This window comes from Dermacentor andersoni, chromosome 10 (assembly GCF_023375885.2).
Source record: "Dermacentor andersoni chromosome 10, qqDerAnde1_hic_scaffold, whole genome shotgun sequence".
Taxonomy (NCBI): Eukaryota; Metazoa; Arthropoda; class Arachnida; order Ixodida; family Ixodidae; genus Dermacentor; species Dermacentor andersoni.
The window spans coordinates 105,517,192-105,536,145 of NC_092823.1; the positions used below are offsets into that span (position 1 = coordinate 105,517,192).

Genomic DNA, 18,954 nt, shown 5'->3' on the forward strand with positions numbered 1-18,954 from the left:
AAAAAAGGATATTAATCGCTGGTCTCGTGAATATTCAGGCATGAACAGATCACTTGCAATCCACACATTCATACGAGTTCGTAATTCATAAGGCAAATAATACCGTTTTTAACATATAGTGGTTTATCCTATCTATGAAAGAATACAGGCCAATGTACAGATAATCACTTTTACCAAAGGTAAAGTGATTATCCATATTTCTTTTCTTTTTTTTTCTATAGTCCTTCTTCTTCCATATTAACTAGACATACTAGCACCAGTTGTTTTTTTATTCTTTGTTTATAAATGATCAGATAAGACCACGTCATAAAAAAATTACCTTTTTATTGTGCGTTTTGACCACTTGTACAGCGTGTGTAAATAAACAGTCTTGCTTGCATATGCAAGTGGAAGCGACAGCGCGAACCCATCACGCAGGCAGGTTCGCATAATTTATATTTAATTTATGTTCGTTGTTTGTGCACTGACACCACATCTTCACCAATTCAAAATACTTTATTCGGTCCCATCTTCTCAATCAAGGGCTTGTATCGCTGGGGAGAAATCTACACGCCAGCTACCATAAAATTTACGTTTATTGTCCTCACAAAAGCTTACCTATAGGCAGCCTTCCCGAACGATAATGTTTATAAAGAAAGAAGTTATTTTTTTTATTCAGCGGGATTTCTTTGGCAGATGGCCTTAAGCATTGCAAATCACGTGCCCTTTACAATCAAGACATTTATTGAAGTTATATCACTTCTTTAGTTCCCCTGTAAACACGATGTGCGCAAAGCTAGAGAGGCTAGTTCTTATATAACCTTTATTTGTCTAATAGATATTGGCTACTCTTGAACGTAAGCAAGCCTTTCGTTTGATTCATTTTCTCTTCTTTGTCTCCTAGTTTCACACACTCAAAATTAAGCCCTCTCAGTCCCCAATTTCATCTCGTGCACCATAGAGTATGTCTTATATATAACTTACCCGAGGCGCCGAATTCGGTGTCGTACTGGAGTTTCGAACAGAAAATTTTGAGTGGCAATTTTCAATGTGTGTCTGGAAATTAAATTATATTGGCTTCAAATTCAAGCTTCAGAAGATTTAGCTGAGGCAGTGTTGAGTTTATAGTAGCAAAGACATTTTTTCGCAACAATCACTGTGGGAAGTCGATGACGGTTATTGCGTTTAAAGGAACATAAAATTTAGCAGCTGCAGGCAATAAATTCCTCAAGCATAGGCTACATATTCTCTAAGAAAAAATGTTCAACTTGCAAAATTTCATAAACCTCAATTGTCAAGTATACAGATCTATATATTAGCAAGAATCATAGCATCAGAATTTTGCAAACGTCGTAATATTACATCTAGAGATAAGAAAATTGATGTTATACACACCGTCTTAAATTTAGCACAAATTTGACGTAGAGTTATTACAAAGCCCTCGTAAGCATTACAACAGATGTAGGCAAGTTGTCAACTAATATAGGTAATTTGTTCGCTTTACAAGTTCTAACATATACTGGACAAACATGAATGAAACAAAAACATGAATACAGGACAAACTAATGAATTCGTAAACTTTCTGCTTCAATTTTGTTTGCACCTTTCTGAATTTCGAAAAATGTAATATATCTCAGGCCCTATATCAGTATTCTGCTTGTTAGAGTCGATACAACAAATTTTGTTCAAGTGATTCCAGAGAATTGCTGTATTTCACATGTATTTCAATAGGAAAATCAGAGTTAACCCTGAGCTAAAGTTCTCCCTTAACCACAAAGATGATATTGAAGCAGGGACTCAAAATAACAGTTCCGAGTTTGGTCGCACAGAAAGGCCGCTTCTTTTCTCCCCCACTACCTGCCGTCGTTGCTTAGTGACTGTGGTGTTGGGCTGATGAGCGCGTCTTCTCTTCGTCTTCACTTCGCTCTCGTTAATCTTTTCTATGACTAAATTGCCCGCCATGTTTCTTATCTACGAACAAAACTAGGGTTCTATAACGTAAATTTATTTCATTCTTATTTTATTCCAATCTCATGACTTCAAACTTAAGCAGCCGCCGACGCATGGGTGCTGTACCGTTATGTTGTTTTAATAGCCCAATCAAATGCTCTCATCGCTCTGAGGAGGGGAGCTCTGTTTGATTCTAAAGCCAATACCTCTGACTACCGTGACAGATTTTTCCTTAACAAATTGGCCGATGAGAGGTCAGGTGGACGCAGCAAAGTAGGGGGTATCGGTATAGCCAAACTAGAGCAGTGAAAGTAGATAATCGGTGGAGGGGAGTGGTGCCCGCGTCTCCAATTGGCCCGCTTGTCCTTGCTGAGCCTACCGTGGCTCATCGATGATTGTGGCGGCGTGAAACCAGGCGTTACAAATGTCGTCCGAACGGAGGCTCAGTGAAGAAGATTTGGCAAAGCGGTCTTGCATACGTGGTTGAAATGGATCGACAACGTTTTACTGCCGCGCAGAATGTTAATCATATGCGTACGCCTTTCTATGCCTACCCATCGACGAAAACCGCCCGTCTGTCCGTCGACCAGGTCAGACGATCACTTTCAAGATATGGCCCGCAGCAGCGAGCTAATTGACCTTCATGCTGCTTCTGACTTCAGCGCGAACTGAGCGGGGAAAATACAGCGCGCACGAAGCTATCAGCCATCGGCACAGTCTGTCGCCATCGCAGATAGCTTTCAACATAGGGCCCGTAGGGTCACGCCATACGCAGCCACCTCCCCAGGAAGGTGCGTCACGGTTGATAATGGTTCGACGCGGAAGGAATAAGGCATTCAAGAACCATAATCGCTTATAACAATCGGAATGTCACCAGCGCACAATTCACTTTGCGCCAGCGTACACAGTAGTTCGTGTCCCCGCAGCGCTGTCATTTTTTCTGGGCGCATCAATTTTTCGTAACATTGAAAATGACGCTGGGCTGCTTGGAGATGAGCAAGTGGCACAATGCTTACGCATACTTAGACAACTCCCAGAGGAGTTTCTGCAATAATTTTTTTCTACACATGCAACGATAGCAATCTCCGCTGGAAACTGCGAAAAGCCTGCGCCAGAGTGATCGGTGGTGAGCCACTTTTTTTCAGGAGTGCGCCCTCCCCGTCTGGGTTTCCAGCTATTCTAAACAAAGTTCAGATTCATCGGTATAATAATCCATCTTTAAAACCTATACGTAACTTTGACACGATGAGTTTATGTGACTGATAAGCGAAGTAGGAGTGGCCCGAGAACATTTTGACCAATGACGAATGGTTACTGGTGAGCGGTGTAGAATCGGAATGCATTGGTTTTGTTTTGTCCGGCTTAATCATGCATAACTAGTAAGTACAAGTAATGTTCGGATGGGGAGCTTTTGCGGTTTCTGTGACGTCTCGTGTGAGACACTCAACTTGAGCGGGGCCCCCCAAAATATGCTTACAATCGCAAAGGCCTGCTGAACAAAACAGGAGGGAAACAGTTTGGAATAGCTTTGAAGTTATAGCGCCCTATCTGAAAACAACCACTGTGCAGAACTAGACTCAGAAGATAGTAAATGATACTTTTTTGTACTCCTTGCACAAATCATAGTTCTTCGCCCTGTACACAAGTACTTGCTGCGGTTGTCCACTGACTTCTGCTTTATTATTCATAGGCGACATGCCCTCCAGAAAAAAAAAATAATTTGCGCCGTTCTTTAACTTATTTTGAGGGCTCAGTCAACGTCACGTGAGAACTCGAGAAGATTCGTTCTATCCTATAGTTACTTGAAAAAACTCTGAATACTACCGTAATAATTAGGAAATAATATTATTCGAGTCTAAATCACTTTGTGCGCAGTGGCACATTACTGCCAAGCACTAGAGCAATCACTCTAAATAAAGTTTACACCGTTTGGGCTGTATTTGGTCCCCAAACAATAATCGTCATTTGTCTTGTGCGCATTTCCTTTCTATAACGCTGCGAGCGCGGTACTTCCTATTCACGAACGGCTTGCGCGTTATCAGCTTGACACGTCATTGTCGACTAGAAAGTAGCGAGCGCCGAGTTTTCAACAGAGGAAACGCAAGCAAAGCAGATGACGAATATTGTTTGGGGACAAGATGAGCCCCAAAGAATGTAAACGGCATATAGTGATGTGCTCAGGGTGTTTGTACTACCTACACCAGTCTTGCCTACACACTACTGCCACCCTTGAGCATCATGTAGTTGTACATAATCAACACAGTCATAGCTACCGCTTGTGATCATCCGATTACACTGTTGAATAGATATTTTAACGCAAGATAATTATTCATGCAGAGAAGGGTTAATCCTCACTGCATTAATAATTATCTTCTTGTCAAAAAAGATAGGCTGATCCAACGCTCACCTTGGAATCTATTTAAAGCGAAGCATTCGGGAAGCGGTTCAGGAAACGTCCAAAATCTACCTGTTTCGTTCCTGCATCTTTGGCGTAAATGAAACTGGTGCGCCTTCATTGCCTCTCTCGCACCGAAGTTGCAGAATGCGACACACGCGGCGTTCATCTCCAAAAGCAATCTAAGGGACAAGCGCTGACAACTTAAGAATACAAACATAAATGTACGTCACCGAACTAAAAAAAAAATTCCATAGATGCACTGGCTAGGTAAGTTCACTTATTCCTTTGACATCGTGCCGTTTTCCCTGTTTAATACGGCTGTCTTTCCCGTACAGAACTTCTTTATGCCAGCAGTTTCAGGACGAAACGTGAACGTCTAGGACAAATATAATGGGTGACCGGGATATCGCTGCATAGCCCAAGGTATATTTCAGCTTCAAGCAACTACATTTCATTTTACAATAGGCTTATAATTTACTTCAGCAGAGCAAAATCATTAGCCTAAGAGCAGACTCTCCGAGGATTCGGCTCTGTTTCAGAGGTTAAGGGCGGGCGCACTGTGTCTCTTCAGGAGGACCTTATTCATTACGGTTAGTTTGTCCCTGACTATAGTTAGCATTTATTATTCGGTATACCTACATCGCCTGCACGGCATTATCGTTGGGGGCTTAAAATACAGGTGGTCACAATGGAAACATATTCAGCAACATCAAAAGAATACATCAGTAAATAGAACATAGTTTAAGCACTGAAATTCGCAAAAGCGGAATAGAAACTAACAAAGTACAAAACAAAGTGAGTGACAAAGTAACTAACTAACAAAACAGAAAAAAAAGTTGCGTATGTGCAGAGATGAATAACAGAACAATCAAAGAATATGACTCTCAATAGCATTTTCAAAACTAGAAGCTGCCATCACTTCATTGACAACATAGAAGTATTCAGGCAATTGCGGGCTAATGGTTTGAGCATGGGGGTGCTGTTCTGAGAGACAGTGGTCTGATTCCACCTCTGGGCACGTAATTCAAATTTTTTTAGGTGCATGAACTCTTCGGCATGATGGAAAGCGCACCAGTATCCGCCGGCAGCCACGGTAATGATATTCAGGGCAGGTTTGCAAAGAAAGTTTTCTTTTAAAGATAAACAAACCTTTCTTTAGGTCGCATATGCCAAAAGATGCGTACATTTTCTGTAGAAATGCATAGTTGCGTTTTAACTGTTTTCGAGTATATGATACACTACGCCGTTAGTGACATATTTTGTGACCATGCAGAATGGCTTTGGAATTGTAGAAAGCCTGCAAAGAGCTATATTGGAGTCATGTAAAAGCCTTGAAACCTTGGCCAAAAGATGAAGCGTATTTCTCGCATTTCCATCTAGTACAAGTACGTTTAAAATTTAGTGATATCATCCTTAATTGACTAATTGGTAGCCCCAATATTTTGGCCGTAACCTTATATAATAATTGCTTTTATATGGGCATTTGGTACGCATTCGCTTCGGTAGCTAGACGCAAGCCAGAAGAATGTGTTTTTTCTCTTCTTTTAGGAGTATTTTTTTGGTGCTATTGTCATTAGTTCTAGGAACACGACAGGCCCCAGGCTGTGTTCATTTTAACTGTACTAGTACTGATGGTACATTCTGTGGTGCAAATATTAGAGCAATTATTGGCTACCTCCCAGAACAACCACAATGTCTCCTTTGTTAAAAATGCTACTGTAAGCTGATGAACAGCCAACAACTACTCCGGTGCTATTGAGTGCCGGTTTCTAGTGCAAAAGTTCTCATGTTACTTTGTGTTTTTACCAACATTTTACGTATTGTGTGACGAGCCACCGCTATGCATCATCGAGAAGAGAAATACACGCACAAAGTTTTTACATTTTTACGGTTGCTATGGGTTTAAATGCTAGACACAACACAACTTCTAGTGGATATGTATAATGTTCTTTCTTTTTGATCGTAATAAAATTTCACAAATTATTATATAGATAGGACACACTACATGTTGGCAGGTTCGGCTATCCGCTATAGCCAGACTCCTAATAAGCTCAGAAAAGAAAACGTCTTCGCACCGCAATGGTATACAAGTCCCTTGAGCGTGAGCAACATGGACATTCGATGAGGACGTCTTTGTACACCGTGTACTGGCACCTTCCTGATTTCGCCTGCACAAAAGTAGAAATTTGACGCAGGTTCCGCTGTAATTAGCAAGAAATTGCGCTGCTTCAAACCAACTTCTAGTGATAATGCAATAAGGTTAAGGGAGCAAGCACAATTTAAATAAGAACGCAGAATCTTTTTGTTTTCTTATTTGTCCTCATAATTCCAAAACTATGAGTATAACCTGCCGATAATCTTTCGTAGTCTTTTTTCTTTAAAGGGTAGCCAGACTTCGCCGAGCAACGAGTGGCACTACTACATCCGGCCTGACTAAGGAGAGGCCGTGAAACCTGCCACGCTTGGGTCTTAGGCTGCAGGACACTTTCGGCTGCAGTAAGAGATCACCAGCGACTAGGCGTGTATTCGACCAGTTAGCGGTCTGAAAGATCGTCGCACTGCGTGTGACTTTCTTTCGTCTATCGCCAGGGAGTCGGTGCTACTGCAAAAGTTATAGACACCGCTCCTGATAACAGGCTCTCCGTATCTTCTGCGATACACACCGTTCTCTTATATCATCCAAACAACAGACCCAAGCGGTATTCGTTCTAAATAAAGATTTTGGGAGCGCCATTTAGAGGGGAAACCGCTAACAGCTGCAGTGGGAATACTCAAGCACCTAGCAGCTCCCTGTAAGAGATGATCGTGGCCTTGATGCTCCTACCGACAATTTTGCGATGCCTGGTCTATGCAGGCACTCAATAGGTGTTGTCTTCTGTTCGACACAACACTACGAGGCTGTTGTTTACGCAGAAATGTTTGTTTGGTGTCCAGGTTCAGTTTCCTTCTTCCGCTTAAGTTTTAAGAATTTTACACATAATTTGGACACATGAGAACCACATTTGTAATATTTAGACCAAGGTTAATCTTGGTAGTAATATTTGATATCTCATGAAAAATATTCGATTTGATGGTAGCTTACAGTTTTACCTCTTCTTCGCATTGCAGTGATGCTCCTGAAAACATCGTACTGTCACGTGTGATTTGAAGCAGAAAGCTCGAGTTTCGACCGTTTGAGTAACTATGCTGTCGGAGGGCGTTCTGGGCACGGAATTAACGAAACTAGACAAGACTACTAGCTCTTCTCTCCCTCCGTTGCTGTTCCGTGCAGCATAGAGTATTATACAGTAATATCTAGTACGGAACTCTGGCGCTGCAATCTTTCAGCCACCATTCCCTTGGTGACTGAAACTGCAGCTTATGTAACCGTAAGCTTTACCGGGAAACGCTGGCGGCAGACGTTATGCACGAAGGCAAGCTTTCTGGTAGAAACGCGGCCTCTTGCGTGGGTCACTCTCCTGTTATTGTTTCACACCTTTAATATTTCAGTGTGAAAAGAACTAACATAAAGGATATGTACTGTGAGTGTTCTTTTTTCATCACATTTGTTTGTGGGCTGCTATTCTGAAAATTCCAATGAATAGCTTTGTAAAGAATGAAAGACAAGGTATGATGATGATGAAAAACTTTATTTATCCCTCTTTAAAGGGAAGGGGGCAATGGAATAGAGGGTGGGGGGAGGAACTACTTGAAGTAGGCCTCCTTTATCCTCTCAGCCCACTCCAGGATGGCCTCCTGAAGTTCGGGCCTGGAGCTGCGCAAGGCAGCCTCCCACTGCTCCTCACTAGATATTAGTTGCTTGAGGAAAGGGGGAAGGGGGTGCTTAGGGCACCCCCACATGATGTGGTTTAAGTCTGCTCTGGGAGAGACACAGAATTTACAAGAGGGAGAAAGGTAAATGGCGGGATGAATGCGGTGGAGGAGGTAAGGGGACGGAAAGGTGCGAGTCTGCAGCTGTCGCCACAGAACTTCACACCTACGCGGGGATTTGCCCACGAGTGGCGGAAAGGTTAAGCGGTCTAATCGGTAGTGTGTGCAGATTTCGTGGTAAGTAATAAGTCGATCCCGCGCTGTAAACGGCGCCTCCTCCGTGGCGAGGTCCGACGCATCTGATGCCTGAGCCCGGACTGTAAATCCTCGGGCACTGGCATGAGCCGCCTCGTTTCCGGCAAGGCCCGCATGCGCGGGAGTCCAGATTAATGCCACAGTTTGATTGAAAGGATGAGCCAAGAGGAGAGAAAAAGCTGGCTTAGAGACCCTACCCGCTCCGAAGTTATGTATGGCTGCTTTGGAGTCACTAACGATAACTGATGAATTTGGAATCGTGAGGGCCAGGGCTATGGCCGCTTCCTCCGCCTCCTCCGAGGAAGAGCCAGGAATGGAGGCGGCCGCAGCGACCTGCCCATGAGAGTTAATGACTGATATTGCGTAATGATTTCTGTTCGCATATTCGGCGGCATCAACATAGAGCACGTCTTTAGAGGTGGAGAATTGTTTTTGGAGAGCCTTTGCTCGCTGCCTCCTGCGCTGTTTGTGATGCACAGGGTGCATGTTTTTAGGAAGTGGGGGGATGCAGAGGTTCTCGTGTATGTGATGTGGAATGGTGTATTTAGTCTTGATGATGGGTGCCGGAGTGATAGAAAGAGTTTGTAGAATGTGTCGACCTGTTGCGGTGTTAGACAGTCTGCTATATTGGGATGTGAGGTGGGCTTCTGTGAGTTCAGAAAGTGTGTTGAAAGTTCCAGTAAGCATTAGCTTTTCAGTGGAGGTACGTATGGGGACCCCGAGAGCGAATTTATATATTTTGCTTAAAAGAGTGTCGATCTTATCTGATTCTGATTTAAGGAAATGTAGATATGGTGTTGCGAATGTAATTTTACTGATAACGAAGGCCTGAATCAAGCGGAGAAGTTCGGCCTCCTTTAGTCCGCCATGTTTATTGGAGACTCACCCTAGAAGACGCAGGGTGTGATCGACTGTGGTCTGGAGTGTATGTAGGGTGTATGTGTTGAGCCGGTTGCTTTGAATGTGTAAACCGAGCACCCGGAGCCTGTCCACTCTAGTAACGGGGATGTTGTTTAGGATTACCTCTATGCTAGACATGTGTTTTCCGGCCCCCCGGTGGGATGGCAGAAGTAGCAGCTCGGATTTTTGAGGGGAGCATGTGAGATTCATAGCCCCGGCATGAGCCACGACGGCGTCTGCTGCGGCCTGTAGGGTGTCTTGAATCTCTCCGTCGGAGCCGCCAGTCGTCCAAAGACTGATGTCGTCGGCGTAGAGTGAGAACTTCAGATCGGGAATAGACCGCAATGCTTGCGCCATCGGCATCATAGAAAGATTAAAAAGAAAAGGGGACAGCACTGAGCCTTGGGGCGTGCCGTAGCTACCTAAAGCGTATGAAAGGGATTGCTCTGTGCCTATGTGTATCGTTGCGGTACGGTTGGATAAGAAGGTACATATGTAGTCATATGTCTTTCCGCCAACCCCAATGAGATTAAGCTCTCGGAGGATGGCGGAATGTGAAACGTTATTGAAGGCTCCGTGGAGGTCCAGACTGAGAATTGCTTGCGTATCTAGACTGCTATTGGGTGTAATGATGTCATGCTTCATTCGAAGCATGATATCTTGGCATGAAAGAGATTTTCGAAAACCTACCATTTCAGATGGATAAAGATTGTTGTCCTCCATGTATTTACTGAGTCGGTTGAGGATGACGTGTTCGAATGTTTTACCTAGACAAGAGGTTAGTGATATAGGCCTGAGATTAGAAGTGTTGAGGGGTTTGTTTGGCTTAGGGATAAAAATTACCCTGGCATCTTTCCACGAACTAGGGAGGGTGCCAGTGTCAAAGCAGTGATTGAAGTACGCCGTGGTGGCTGTGACAGAGTTGTCGTCTAGATTTCGGAGTATTTTATTGTTAATAAGGTCGGGGCCTGGTGCTGACATTGTGCGCAGGGTGGCGAGGGCATGGCGAACCTCTGCTTCCGTGATAGCGGCGCTAAGTAGGTCGTTGGGTTCGCCAGTATATTTTGGCATGTCATACTTCTGAGCGGGAGGCAGATGTTTATGGCGGAGGTCGTCGAAGAATCCGTTGAGATTGTTTTTGTGTGCATGTAGCAGTTTGTTTATGCTATGGTTGTGGTGTGTGCGCGATGTGGTAGGATCTAATAAGTGTCGCAAGAGTTGCCATGTGCGCTTGTTATCGAGGTTGTCATGCATGCTTTCACATACCTGGCCCCACTGCTGGCAGGCCAGTTGTGTGGCGTACTCCTGGATCTGGAGGTCTAATTTGGCAATTCTGAGTCTTAGTTTTCGGTTGAACCGTTGCCTCTTCCACCGTTTGAGAAGAGACTGTTTGGCTTCCCACATGTGTAAAAGCTTGGAATCAACCGTAGTGAGAGCGGTTTCGGGGGGCAGAGTGGTAGTGTGCGTCTGGGCGTCTGCGTGTAGTTGCTGAACCCATTCTGAAATGTCTTGAATGTTTGTGGGAGCTGATATCTGGCGGGCCTCTCGAAAATTGACCCAATTGGTAAGGCTGAGGCGTTTGGGTGCAAAGGGTTTGTGTTTGAATTGTAGTGTGATGGTAATGATGTAATGGTCGCTGCCGAGGTTAACTTGTGAGTTGTGCCATGTGTCGTGTTGGATTCTGTGTGTAAGCGTAAGATCGGGGGAGGTGTCCTTAGCTACGCTATTGCCTAGCCTGGTTGGTGCATCGATGTCATTATGTAATGTGAGTCTGTGGTCTTGTATGTGGATCCATAGGGCTCTGCCCTTAGGAGTAGAAACAGAGTGACCCCACAAATGGTTGGGTGCGTTGAAATCTCCAAGGATTAGGAGGGGGTGGTGGGTGGCAGCGGCAATAGCTTGAGCGAAAAGGGAGTCAAAGCGGTGATGTTTGTCTTGTGGACGACTATAGATATTGAGAATGTAAAGGCCAGGTGCATTATTTTTGCGAGGAATAATTTCTAGGAAATCGTGCTCTATATCGACGCTGTCGAATTGGGAGTGATTGGCAGTGAGGTGCTTTTGTATAAGAATTGCCGTATCGGGCCGGGAGACCTTATTGTTCTGATAGACATTATAACCTGGGAAGCTGATTAGTCCGTGAGTTTCCTGAAGCGCAATGACATCTGGGAGATTAGAAGAGGAGGCTAGAAACTGCTGGAGGTGTGCTTTCTTTTTTCGAAACCCCCTACAGTTCCACTGCCACACTTCAAACTCGGAGCGGGTCGGACTATTGGCCATTGTTAAGCGGAGCTGGTGGGGAGGCGGATCGAGCAGGTGCAACTATGTTAGGATGATTCGCGGTGACTCCAGCTATCCAACTTGTAGTTTGTTGGATGTGTGCTTGTACGAATTCGATGAATTTGTCGAGCTTTTCATTCCTGGCTGTGTTCTCTGTATTGATTTTTTTCAATTGCAGTGAGTATATTATGAAATTTAGTCTCCGAAGCGGTTAATCTGTCGTTATAATTTAAGATTGTCTCGTCTAGGGTGTCCTCTGATCGCGGAGTGCTCGGAGTTTTACGTTTGCTGGGGGGAGGGTGAGGCGGTTCCCGTTCAGTGGAGGGGCTAGTGTCCATGGGGCGGTGTGAAGAGGTTTCAGGTAGGGCTGATGGATGATGAGTCGAAAGGGTCGTGTTAGAGAGAGGGGCTTCAGAGGTTGAAGTAGAGGGGTGACGAGATTGGAGTTCTAATTTAAGTCTTTGAATTTCGGCTTTTAAAATTGTATTTTCTTCAAGGAGGGATTCATTATTAGCACTCTGGTTTGAGGAGCAGCTGGAAGAGGCTACCTTAGCCCAGCTTACCTGGGGTGGGTTGCGCGAGGAGTTGGCGAGAGTAGGGCTTGATGATAGAGCTGGCCAGGCGACGTCTTGGGTTGCATAGCCAGGCCCGCGGTCCTTGCTTTTGCTCCGACTTCTTCGCCGGCTTGAGTCGCGAGTGCGGTCGAGACTGGGAGTTCGGTTGGTGGGTGAAGTGTCTTGCTTGTGCCTGGGACGTGTAGGGCGCGGTTTGAACCTTTGTTTGCACAGTAAGGAGCCGGTTTGATGGTTTCCGTTGCACACAACACATATCGGTTCACATTCGTGATCCATGGGTGCGTCTTTCATTCCACACTTGGGGCAGAGTGTGTCGGTGGCATTAGTGCAGACGTCCTGGCGATGACCAATCCCGCGGCATCGGGTGCAGGCTTCTACCTTCTGCCTGAAGGGGCGTTATCGAAGTGAACAGCCGTCGTAGTTGACGTAGAAAGGGATGATTTCGCCTTGGAATATGACCATGATGGTTTCAGTATTGCCCAGGCGTCGTGCACCCCCAATAATCAATGTTGGGTTGCATCTGCGGAGGGTTGAGGCGATGTCATCTTCTGAGTAATCTGGGGGCAAGTGAATGCATCCTCTGCAGGTATCGATGGGATCGGCCACATGGGTGGCGACTTCGTAAGGGTTACCATTGAATTGCAGACTCTCGATGCTGTGGTAGAGATCTGCACGTCCAATGTCTGGTGTGCTGATTAGAACGGTATTGTTGATGGGGTTGACACGAATTTGGTCAGAACTGGTGCGGTCGGTGATGGGGAGCCCCGCAGCTTTGAGGATGACTTGTCTGAGGATGCATGCATGGATTCCAGCGCAGTTGAGGCCCCCACGAACTCTTAGGATGATTTTATAATCGCTGCGCGGCAGCGGCGGGGGCTTCGGTTCTACTCTTGATTGAGTCCTATGAGCCACTGTGGGGTATGCTGGTGGCGAAGGATGCTGACGCTGTTTCGACAGGTTATTGTGGATCTCGCGCCAGGTGCGCGCACCATCGCGCTCCGTTCCTGCGCCCATGCTAGGCGGAGCTAGGCCCAGCAGCGAGACGGTCAGCCGAGAGCCCTAAAAAGGGCTGCGGCTCGCGTAAGGGACGTCGGAGTTGCTAAAGGAACTGTCAAGAAGTGCCGATAACACTCACATAGGTCCAGGCAGGAAATCAGACTTTGGTGGTAGAAGAGTTGGTTGGGTATGCGTAGTCCGGAATTTGGTTCGAAATTCTTGCAAATTCTTGCAAGCGCAACCAGCTGGAATGGCCAGCTGAAGTTTTATGCACTTTACACTCACATTTGTAAAGCGTCTGAAGCTACGTGCGCATTTTTCTAGGGCGTTTCATGTCTAATCACCACGCAACTTGGTCTTGTCTCCTTGTTTGTAGAGACCGTTTGTAGTGTCCCTGTGCATAGTGTCCCGCCCACACGTACTCAGTGCTCACTCTCTCCCTTTCTCCTTTTTCTATTCCCCTTTCCCCCACCCCCAGTGTAGGGTAGCAAACCGGATACTCTTCTGGTTGACCTCCCTGCCTTTCCAGTCCTAGCTTTCTTTCTCTCTCTCTCCTTGTCGACCAAACTTTTGTCTATTCTTTTCTAATGCGTAAGTCCAATTAGCTGCGAGGTATATTTTCAGGTGAATATGTACTTACTTATTCTCTGCTGCCATATTAAGTTGAGAGAGAGGTGGTGTCTGTTGAAAACTTGGATGTGTTTGCCTGCCAGACTTCCCGGCATTCCCGGCTACATTGAATTCCGCTCTGTTGTCGATTCCACTTTCTTGAAATGTTTTGTTAGCTCTCTTTGGCTACCACTGAATTTGCATGATTTCCTTTGGATGCCACCCATGATTTTTTACCTAATACGCCGTCGACCACGCCATAAACTACAAAGCGTAGTTGGACTTGGCAGCAAGGCCACGGCTTGATTGTGCGCTGTGAAGGCGGCCTTAACTAACTTTGATAGACAGTGCGCCTGCTTCCTTTCGCAAGTTCGGGGCTTTTAGTGCGTTTGCGTCATTTTTCATGAATAGCATGCTCGACCATTCACCAGGCAAACTTCGATGCTGTGAGAAATCGGTTGATTCGTTTCCCTCTTTAACAGCCCCCACTTGCTACTTCACTCTTTTTCCGTTCTGCAGCATTACACACTTCCAAACTGAAAAGGACACATGTTCATAACATCCTAGCTATCATACATGTTCGCCTCGAAATGAGAATTCTGATAAGCTACCATGCAGGCAATGGCAGGAGTTGTTCATTTGGTGTCCAAAAACGTAAAAATGTGCAATGTTTGCATTTCCTAACCATCCCTTCCGCTGAAATGTTTTCTGCCGCATCAGGTTACCTTATACAGTCATATTGTGCTTTGTATGTAAAACAGCAGGTGCAGACTTCATCAAGCGTTTCCAGCGATTTGCACGCGTACCTTCAATGTTTCCGATATCGAAAGTTCATAGGTGAATGTTCACGAACATCCCTCCCCCCCCCTTTTTTTAGCATGCACCGACTAAAACTCTCAAACCAAAGATAAGACATACATCACCTCAAATTTCCTAGTCGTTACTTGGTCGAAGGCACAAAAGTACTCCTCGCATTCAACGAAGCATCCTTCGCACAGGCTATGACCGCATCTTAGTGTGGCCCATTCCAGCGCGTAAAAGCCGCAGTTTACGCATTGGGCGAGATACGGGACGCTTGCTGCGGATAACTTGCACGGAACTTGATGGCCATTTCTCAGCTCCACTTTGACCTGAAGGCTGCAGTCAGGAAGAAAAGGAAAAAATATAGTAATAAGCTCAGCAGCTTTAAAGAAACCTGAACAATATCTTTATCGCGTATGTAAGTAGAAAAGCTACCATATCAGCAACACGCGTTATGATAAGCTGTATACTTGTAATTGTAATACTCTTGAATCAAATCTCCTCGTACAGGATGTGCCAGCTAACATTTTTCAAGCTTTCGAAAAGTCTTAGTTCAGTATCCGCTTATGAACTTTATGATGCGTAGTCATCAGTGTGCTTTCAACACCAGGATTGTTCTGTATACTAAATGTATAGTTAAATAGAAAAAGCATATTATTTGGAAAATTATAGAATTCATTTTAATTATAGGCGTCAAATGTGTAATGAGTATTGTTATTGCCCCCTAAACCATCCAATTCGGCAGTCTTACGCGTGCTATGTCCAGCCTAATTACTTTTCTCTCACTTTACTCGTAGCGAGTCAAGTAAGAAACGTGACGCGTGATCACGCGTCCACGCTCCACGACACTACTCTGTCTAGAAGCGACTTAACGTAAATCCGCTTCTTGCGTGCCTCGGCCACCGACTGGTGACTGCGCAGGCTTCTTACGATTTCAAATCAGCGCAAACGACGGCAGACCAGGGAGGAGGAGTAGTAGATTTCAATGAAGAGAAAGGAGGAGATGTCGGCCTGGATATCGTGTCCCTAGCCTGCCACTCTTCACTGGGGAAAGGGGAAGTGGAAATACAGGGAAACGTAGGTGGCGGGTGATTATGTTACTGTTGAGATACTATATACACATTGTCCTATACGCGGATGCGCACTGTAGACACAATACACGCAAGAGTAATGTCCACACAAGAAGTTATCGCATAAAGACATTTCACACTATCTGTACGTCTCACAGGTTCTAGACGCGAGCGTCTAAACCTGTCTCACGTAGAAAATAAAAGAGTGACTTTATGGCACGCTGGCCATTGTCAACTCTTCTCCACGCGCCTAAAATGTTTTTCTTCCCAAAAGGGGCGGGAGTCCAAGCAGTCAACACTAGACTGAAGTATTCTTCGTTCGGCCACATATTGAGGGCACACGCAAAGTACGTGAGCTTTTTTCTCGGGAATGTGACAGATGGTACAGTCAATTCGGTATCGTGCCTGTCCAATCTTGTGAAGGTATCGGCTGGTGTACGCCACACCCATCCGTAATCGATGGATGAGTGTTTCCTGGCCTCCTGCCGTTTCCACCGTGTAAAAAATACAAAGTACAAGCACAAGCTGTACCAACTCGGCCAAGCTTTCACTGCAGTAGCTTATAGGCTGATATGGTCACGAAGCAGCTCGATTTCAGTGCAAGCCAACACCAACACCGACAGCTCGCCACTTCCACAGACGGCTTCTTAGTCCGGCAATCAGCTGAGTTACTTAAAATATAGTTGCTCAAGCGCAAGCGCGTGGAAACATATTGGATGGGATGTTTAAAGACAACATAACCGTTTCACTACGAGAAGTCGCGCCATAAATCGAAATTGAGAATTTTATTTTCTCAAATATTATAATTAGCTATTGGTGCACGAAGGCTTTCCAGAATGTAAAAAGAACGCATGACTGAACACGGCTGGTCGCAAGAACATATGCTGTACCTGCACTTTTCTTTTTCTTAAACTCATAGCTAACGTTATCTGAGACGCCCCTGGATAACAGCGCCGTATACTGCCCTTTCCATATGTAAGCATAGCTATAGCCACTGTCGTATTGACTTTCTCTACAATTGGAAGTACCCACCCGTTCAAGGAGTCCTGTGAGCTTGTTGCTTCTGGTGCACAATAGCTGAAGAAGAACAAAAAACACACTGTAAGCTACCAAAAACGAGACACATATATTCTTCGTGTTCAAATACACATGATATGCCCATGGTTTGTATACATCCTTTCGTAATAACTCAGCGCGCATGTCTAAGCCCTGCGCATCAAATTTACGTTTACGTTTCTTTAGTTTATAACTTAATCTTGAACATAGGCTTCGATTGCAGTCTTGCACACCAATGCATAGTTTGATTATGCTTTATCGTTCTAATGCAAGAAGATGGTGTAAATAGGCTAGGCTTCGGTTGTGAAACACTTGAAATACCTAATATATACATGTTCAGGCTATTTGAATTCACAGCACCTCCGGATATTTGGGTGTTCACATTTCATTGGATTTTCAAAACAAAATAAAAGCTGACAGGTTCTGCAAGAAAGTACCCTATAAAAGCAACTGTTTTACACTAAACTGGAAGACAGCATCTCTGACGAACTGTAAATTCCTACTCCTCAATACAAAGGCCACTGAACAAGCTAAGAACTTGCGTGGAGACAAGTTTTCTTAATCGTATTGATCGAAGGATCAGTTCCGCTAAAATTTATATTCACAGCAAAAATTTCAATGCGAAAATTGTTGGCCATCGAGAAAAAATTTCCGATGCCACTTTCTGCTGGTCTCGACGTGCTACATAAGAGGTTCTTCCAAACCTGAAAGAAAGCCCACAAAACACACAAAAACAAACGCGAAGCCCGGCTAGTCTCACGGCACTTATCGCGGGCTTAAAACATCATATTAATAGTTCTTTGTGTGAGGGCGCATTTCACGAAGAAGATCCGTTGAGGCCTCAACGAAACACGTTTCCCTAAAATGTAGGAATACAAACTCTTTTTTTCCCACAGCTACTTTAACACAACACATAGCAAAGCGAAATTTGAGAGACAGCTATGCTTCGGTGACGCACGGACCATCCCCGCGGACATTGGCTTCTGCGTTCTCGAAGTTGAACTGCAAACGACAATGGAACCATTTCAGCTCTATGCGCGTTGATAAATATCACCAAATTCATCATCTTGTTGACAGTGTGTCATCATGTCATAAATTCTACTTCGACTTACAGGATTGTTTCTACACCAACAATAAAGAATCCACATGCAACACATCTCTACTGATATTTTATCCGAGAAAAGATAATAAGGACAACGTCGATACAATTGCCTTTATCCGCGTGTTTATATGAACAAGGAAGTTCGTGTGTAAACTACACATATATGATCCACGCACACGGAGATACTGATGTGTGCATATATTCGTGTAATTTTATCACCTGGTTTTTAAGTTTCATTATAAGGGGTGTCTTTGTTTAACTGCGTCAATTTTTTTATTATTGCCTATGGGAGATAGCCGCATTTTCACCTTTTATCTAAACTACTCGATGATGCAGCCATTACTTCTACGAGCAGTCAAGATGTTCAACTTAATAATTAACGTAATTACGCTAATAAACTTTTTAATTATCTTACGCCTCATATCTCAATCTACGAACTATAGCCGCTGAGTTCGCACGGAGTATCACTTGGAACGAATCCTCTTGACACCAGTTCCGAGATATTCAATTTGTGTCCGTCGAAAGGCATCGGTGTTCCAGTCACTTTTGTGCTTCAATGCATAAAACAGTCGTTTCCAAAAAAAGAAACGCATGGAGTCCGAATTCCGCAAACTTGACCAAACTCGCCCAAGAATTGAAAACTCTAAACTCATCTTGCATCCGCATCATTTTCTTTTTATTATTATTCTGAAGGCGCGGTTAATGTGGTGAGTGCACATTTTCGCTACAAGAATCATCGGCACCTAAATGTGAGCTCAGAAAAACTACGCAGTGGCTAACCATAACCTCTTGCTCGTAGAATAGATCAACAAAGCCACGAACCTTCGGCGAGCCCCAGACATCTTGCAGCCGTCACAAGCGAGCAGGCAACTGCACCGGAAAGTCGCTCTGATAAGCCGACGTTGCTTTCTACGTGCCGTGCGCACATGCTCGATATCGCGGCAGCGTCGCATTTTTGCGATTTTGCAGCCGCGGTTGAGCGTGCGAGCGGGCGAGCGGCCAGCCAGAAGCGGCCAGCCAGCCCGCATATTGTCTTCGTTATCAGCCTATTTTGTCCCCCTTTAGCACAGAGCAAGTTAGGTGGGGGCGATGACTTGCCCACCTGCCAATGCATCTGGCGGTGGCCAAACAGTATGTCCCAGTGACGCGCCACGCCCGGCAATTTGTTTTTCT

At 44.9% G+C, this 18,954-nt stretch overlaps 1 protein-coding gene across 4 annotated transcripts in view; it reads right to left on the reverse strand.

Moving 5' to 3' along the window:
• LOC126544582 (uncharacterized) overlaps positions 1 to 18,705 on the reverse strand; it is a 29,053-nt gene extending 10,348 nt beyond the window's left edge. For 2 of the 4 annotated variants that reach the window (XM_055077748.2, XM_055077746.2), the window contains exons 1-5: positions 18,604 to 18,705; positions 16,656 to 16,700; positions 14,676 to 14,889; positions 6,403 to 6,528; positions 964 to 1,035 (exon numbers count right to left, since the gene is read on the reverse strand). In XM_055077748.2, coding sequence (XP_054933723.1) covers positions 964 to 1,035; positions 6,403 to 6,528; positions 14,676 to 14,889; positions 16,656 to 16,700; positions 18,604 to 18,623 — 477 coding nt within the window. In that variant the 5' untranslated portion in view covers positions 18,624 to 18,705. The remainder of the gene's footprint in view (positions 1 to 963; positions 1,036 to 6,402; positions 6,529 to 14,675; positions 14,890 to 16,655; positions 16,701 to 18,603) is intronic. The other 2 variants (XM_050191997.3, XM_055077747.2) reach the window with 2 other exon arrangements.
• Positions 18,706 to 18,954: the final 249 nt, after the last annotated feature.